The sequence below is a fragment of the Chlamydotis macqueenii genome, chromosome 7 (genome assembly GCF_036417535.1).
Source record: "Chlamydotis macqueenii isolate bChlMac1 chromosome 7, bChlMac1.mat, whole genome shotgun sequence".
NCBI lineage: Eukaryota > Metazoa > Chordata > Aves > Otidiformes > Otididae > Chlamydotis > Chlamydotis macqueenii.
In genome coordinates, this window is record NC_141562.1 from 25,518,623 (window position 1) to 25,523,766 (window position 5,144).

General features: G+C 53.8%; 1 protein-coding gene across 1 annotated transcript; it reads left to right on the forward strand.

Annotated features, from left to right (window-relative positions):
* The first annotated feature begins 1,140 nt into the window (after positions 1-1,140).
* LBX1 (ladybird homeobox 1) lies at positions 1,141-3,933 on the forward strand. The gene is made up of 2 exons (XM_086752101.1): positions 1,141-2,026; positions 2,355-3,933. The coding sequence occupies exons 1-2, from the start codon at positions 1,702-1,704 to the stop codon at positions 2,843-2,845; spliced, it is 816 nt and encodes a 271-aa protein (XP_086608227.1). The 5' UTR covers positions 1,141-1,701; the 3' UTR covers positions 2,846-3,933.
* The last annotated feature ends 1,211 nt before the right edge of the window (positions 3,934-5,144 follow it).

Here is a 5,144-nt window from a genome sequence, read left to right on the forward strand (position 1 = left end):
CCCGACCCGTCCCGTCCAGTCCAGGCCCGACCCGGCCGCCCCACGGGAACGGGGACAAGGGGTCCCCGAGCAGGGTTGCGAGAGGGGGTCAGGCCGTTCACCCCTCTGCTCCCGGCTTTGTGTCTGGCCCTGCGGAGCGGCGGGATCGAAGCGAACTGGTGGCCCCGGGTAAAAATAATAAGGAGCGGTTGCAGCCCCCACCGACAGCCGGGCCGGGTTTGCCCCTAGGGTGGGAGGCCCATCAAGCCCCCTCGTCGCTGCCCTCACTCCCCAGCAGCCCGCAAGCTGGCGGCAAAAGGTCCCGGGCTGAAAACCCGGTCCCCCGGCCCGGCCTCGCGCCGCCCTGGCCGGGATCCCCCCCACCCCCGGCCGCAAAAGAGCCGGGGAAGCCGCCGACATCCCCGGAGCGATCTCTGCCCGCTCCCCTCGGCGGGGAGCCCACGGTACCGGCACCCTCCCGGCGGTAGGTGGATGGGGAGGGTCCCTGCCGAGCTGTCCCCCGCCCCGGCCCCCGCAGCCCTGCTCCGGCACACGGCGCTGGGAAAGAGGAGCACGACAAATTCGGCGGAAACCTTTGGATTTTATTGGAAAGGAAAAGGTCTACCTTACCTGGAACCAGGCTCTCCCCTTCTTCCCCTCATTAAAAAAAAAAAAAAAAATTAAAAAAAAATCAAACGGCTTTGCGTAGAGCCGGAGAAAGACATTTTAAATAAACTAGTAGCCGAAATTAACGGGAGAGAGAATAGAAGAAAAAAAAAAAAAGAACATTTCGGGAGGCAAAAAAAAAAAATAAACCGCCGGATATTTTTCTTTTTGTTTTGTTTTCGCTTATTATTATTTTTCACTAGACTGTATTATCCTGATGCAATAAAGGCTGGTTTGTAATGTAATTTAAAAATATATATGTCCAAACAAATAGCAGGGCCAGAATATGACAAGTGCATTCAGCATTATAATTCAACTGGGCTCCACCTCCATACCGCCTCCTAATTAATGGGTCTCCGAACTTGCAAAAGCCTGCATTGGACAGAGAGAGAGAGAGAGAGCGAGAGAGAGAGAGAGAGGGCGAAAAGTGTCATTGAAGATAATTGATTACCTCCCAATCAACAATAACTTGTTAGCAATAGTCAATTACCCCGTCTCTTCTCGCCTCTTTCCCCGTGGTCCGAGGTCTCGGTGCGAAGGCTGCTCTTCCCCTCTCCGAAGTAGTCTTTTAATTTTGGTTGTTTTTTTTTTTCTTTTTTCCTCTTTTTTTTTTTTTAATTATTGGGGGGGGGTATTCGCTTTTAGGGAGGGAGGGCAGGGGAAGTGCTGCGATTTGGGGTGTTTCTTAAAATAGCAGCTGGGAAGAGGAAGAGAGAAGAGAGAGCGAGCGGAGAGTGCGAAGAGAGAGAGGGGAGAGGGGAGGGAAAGAAAAAAAAAAAAAAGAATCAGCTACCCGGAGCCCTGGGACAGGAGGTGCGGTAGGACCGACGAGGGACCGACGGCAGCTCCGCTCCCGGCCGCCGCCGTGCCCGCCGCCCGAGGTGGCTCTCCCCGGCAGGACCGGGGGCTCCTCCGCCGGAGTTGGAGGTGGGCTTCAACTTTTCCTCCTCGTTGTCTCCGCCGCCGTCGCCCCGCGGTCCCGCCGGGGGCTTCTCCCCGCGGTCGCGCATCCCCGTCGCCGGTGGGGAAGGCAGCCCCGCGCCGCCCGGCCCCACCATGACTTCCAAAGAAGAACCCAAGCCTTCCTCGGGGGAAGAGCGGCGGCGGAGCCCTTTGGATCACCTCCCACCGCCCGCCAACTCCAACAAGCCCCTCACTCCCTTCAGCATCGAGGACATCCTCAGCAAGCCCTCTGTGCGGAGGAGTTACGCGCTCTGCGGAACGGCCCACCTCCTCTCCGCCGCGGAGAAGCACCCCCCGGCCGGGCTGCCCCTCTCCGGCCGGGCTCTGCTCTCCCAAACCTCGCCCCTCTGCGCCCTGGAAGAGTTGGCCAGCAAGACCTTCAAGGGGCTGGAAGTCAGCGTGCTGCAGGCGGCCGAAGGTAAGCCCCTCGCAGAGTCGGGTGGGGATCCTCCCGCGGGTGGGTGCCCCGCTCCTCCCCACGGCCTGGTTTTCCTCCCCCCCCCCTCCCCTTTTCCAGTTTTCCTGGGATGTCGCACTGGGTGGGATGGGGAGGTGGGGGGGGTGGCAGGTTTCCCCGGGCAGCCGGTAACCGGCCACATCCTCCCCCCGCGCCCTCGGGGTGCGGTACCGACCCCCGATACTGAAGGGGTGTGGGGTCTGGGAGTGGGGGAGCTTCGGGTATGGTGGTCGTGAGGCGGTGGGGGTGACATGGGGAAAGCGGCGACAATCTGGCGGCTCGTCGGCAGGCAGGGACGGGATGACGATCTTCGGGCAGCGGCAAACACCGAAGAAACGTCGGAAGTCGCGGACGGCCTTCACCAACCACCAGATCTACGAGCTGGAGAAGCGGTTCCTCTACCAAAAATACCTGTCCCCGGCGGACCGGGACCAGATCGCCCAGCAGCTGGGGCTCACCAATGCCCAGGTCATCACCTGGTTCCAGAACCGCCGCGCGAAGCTCAAGCGAGACCTGGAGGAGATGAAGGCCGACGTGGAATCGGCCAAAAAGCTGGGCCCCAACCCCGCCGTGGACATCGTGGCCTTGGCCGAGCTGGAGCCCAGCGCCGAGGGCCGGAGCAAGGCGCGGCCCGGGTCCCCCCCACCGCCCCCCGCCGCCGCCCCGCCGCCGCCCCGCCCCGCCTCGCCCCCCTCCGAGCGGCCCCGCAGCCGCCGGGACAGCGAGGAAGAGGAGGAGGAGGAGGAGGAGGAGGACGTGGAGATCGACGTGGATGACTGAGGGGCGGCCGGCGGGCCTCCTCCCCCCCAATACCCCAACCTCCCCCTCCGCCCTGTCCCGCTCACCTCCCCACCCCGACAGCTCCCGAATTGGCACCCCCGCCCAGGCCCTGGCAGCGCGGCAGGGAGCGGCGAGGCGGCTGCTCCCCCTCGGTCGGGGCAATAAGCAATAGACCCTCCCCACCCCTCCAAACACCCCCATTCATTTAGGGTAGAGTCGATGTCCCTCCGCCTGCCACATCTTCGGAACGGTGCAATCACGGACGGCTTCTGTATAAATATTTAAACGTATATATTGGATTTTTTTCCTTTCCCCTTCTTTTTGAGGTTTTGATTATTATTATTTTTAATAGCTATCCATGACGATTATTTTGCCTATAAAGGAAACGCGTAACCTTGGAACAATCTCGGCTTCCGACAGATGTGTGGGTAGGCAGTTGTTTTCAAAGACTTCCGAAACGAACCGCTTTAGAGGAGATTTAAGTTAGACTGAAAAAGGCAACAGCAAAAATTAGCCATTTTCCTTTCCTTGCATGTTTCAGATGTGCACGAAGTAATGTTTTTTTTCCTTTTAAAAATATTTTTTTTTCTTTCGCAATCTTGGGAACTTGGGGATGGGTTATAATGCAAGTTGAAAAAATATATACTTTCTTTTTTTTTTTTTCCTAGAGCATAGAGATTTGTCTCCAATGCAATTTCTGCCTCATTTTACCAATTAAAAGCTATTTTTACCATTTTCTGCTATTGTTGTGCTTTTATTAAAAAGCTGCCTTTCGTATTTTTTATATGAAGGTGGTAACAAAAAAAAAAAAAAAAAAAAAAATCCTAGAATTATTTTTTACTCTTTTTAGAATTTTTGCATGCTATGGAAATAAAAAAGGACAAACCCCAAGATCAATACATTTAAATATTACGCTATAAATTTAAAAAATGTACAGATTTAAGACCTGGTTTTATTTGAATTGTACAAATTTTAAAAGGCCTGCTATTTAAGTTCCGGTAGGAACAATGTCGCTTTATTTACTGTCTCTTAGAATTGTACAGATAGCTCTTTTTTTCCGATACAATAAAATCTTTACCATTTTAATAGACTTTTAACCTCCTTCTTTGTGAACGAGAAACCACTCCGCCGGCCCGCGGTGGCGAAAGACCTTGCACCCCCCTGGAATCTCCCACCCGTTCGCGTTTAAAGTTACTTTAACCGCAGCACCCGCGAGAAAATGACGGGGAAGGAGCACACGAGCGAGAACTTTATTATTTTAATTTTTAAATTTTTTTTTTAAGGTTGATGCCAGGCGGAGGTTTAGCAGAGGGAGAAGCCGGAGATCAACGAGGCCGGAGGTGCGGGAGCGCTTCCCCAGTGAGGGGCCACTGGTACCCCCCGCCGGCATCGCCGCCCCCCCACCTTACCCCCCAGCAGGGCATTTCCAGCCCAAAATTAGAGAAGTAAAGGGAGGGGGGGGGGAATAAAAGAAAGAAAAAAAAAAAAAACAAACTGGAGCGGAGGGGAAGGAGTTACTAGAGATTTGGACAAAAGGAGCGGGGGGAGCTGCCCTCCGCCAAACCTCCCGCTTCTGGGGAAAAGCGCTGCAGCGGGGACACGAGGAGGGAAAACGTTTCGTTTCCTCTCTTCCCTTTTTTTTTTTTTTTTCTTTTTTCCCCCCCTTCTCTCTCTTTTTTTTCCCCTTTTCTCTTTATTTTATTTTTCCTGCCAAAATTAAGGCTCTGGTGAATGTGTTTTCTCTTGGCAGCGTGACCTGCCTTTGGAGTCGAGCAGCGCGTGTTTCTCCCTATTCTTTGCAAAATTTATGTGAGAAAGACAAATCTGGTGTACAGTGGCAGAGCTCGGCGGAAAAGTGTCCAGATAAGACAGGGTTGGTTTGTGGGTTGGATTTTTTTTTTTTCTGTCCAGTTTCTCCGAGGCTAAATAAATCTTTCTCCTCTTTGAGAATGGATGGGGTTGTAATTTTTAGCGTAAAGCATGAAAACTGGGGACAAATGAGCCCTCTTCTCTGAAGTGACAAGCGACAATGGAGCATATACAGCCTCCTGCGGTTCGCCATGCTGAAACAAGCGTGCCCCTCCGCAGCAGAGAGAAGGCGAGCGCTTGGAGACCATATGGTTTTTGAATTTTCTTCACAATTTCCAGACAATTTGATGGATTAGGTTAACCCTCCCTTCCACTGTTTAACTCCACAACAATGGGAGCAGAGCTGTTCTCCCTTCGTCGGGGCATCTGTGCGTTTCTATTCTTCTCTCTTTCTCTCTTGGTATTTGGAACAAGCCTATGAATTACAATG

Excerpts from the sequence above, each read along its gene's own strand:
- LBX1 (XM_086752101.1), top strand. The coding sequence starts at position 1,702 with ATGACTTCCAAAGAAGAACCCAAGCCTTCCTCGGGGGAAGAGCGGCGG. Across the intron at positions 2,027-2,354 it reads CGTGCTGCAGGCGGCCGAAG|GCAGGGACGGGATGACGATC; the intron begins GTAAGCCCCTCG and ends GCTCGTCGGCAG.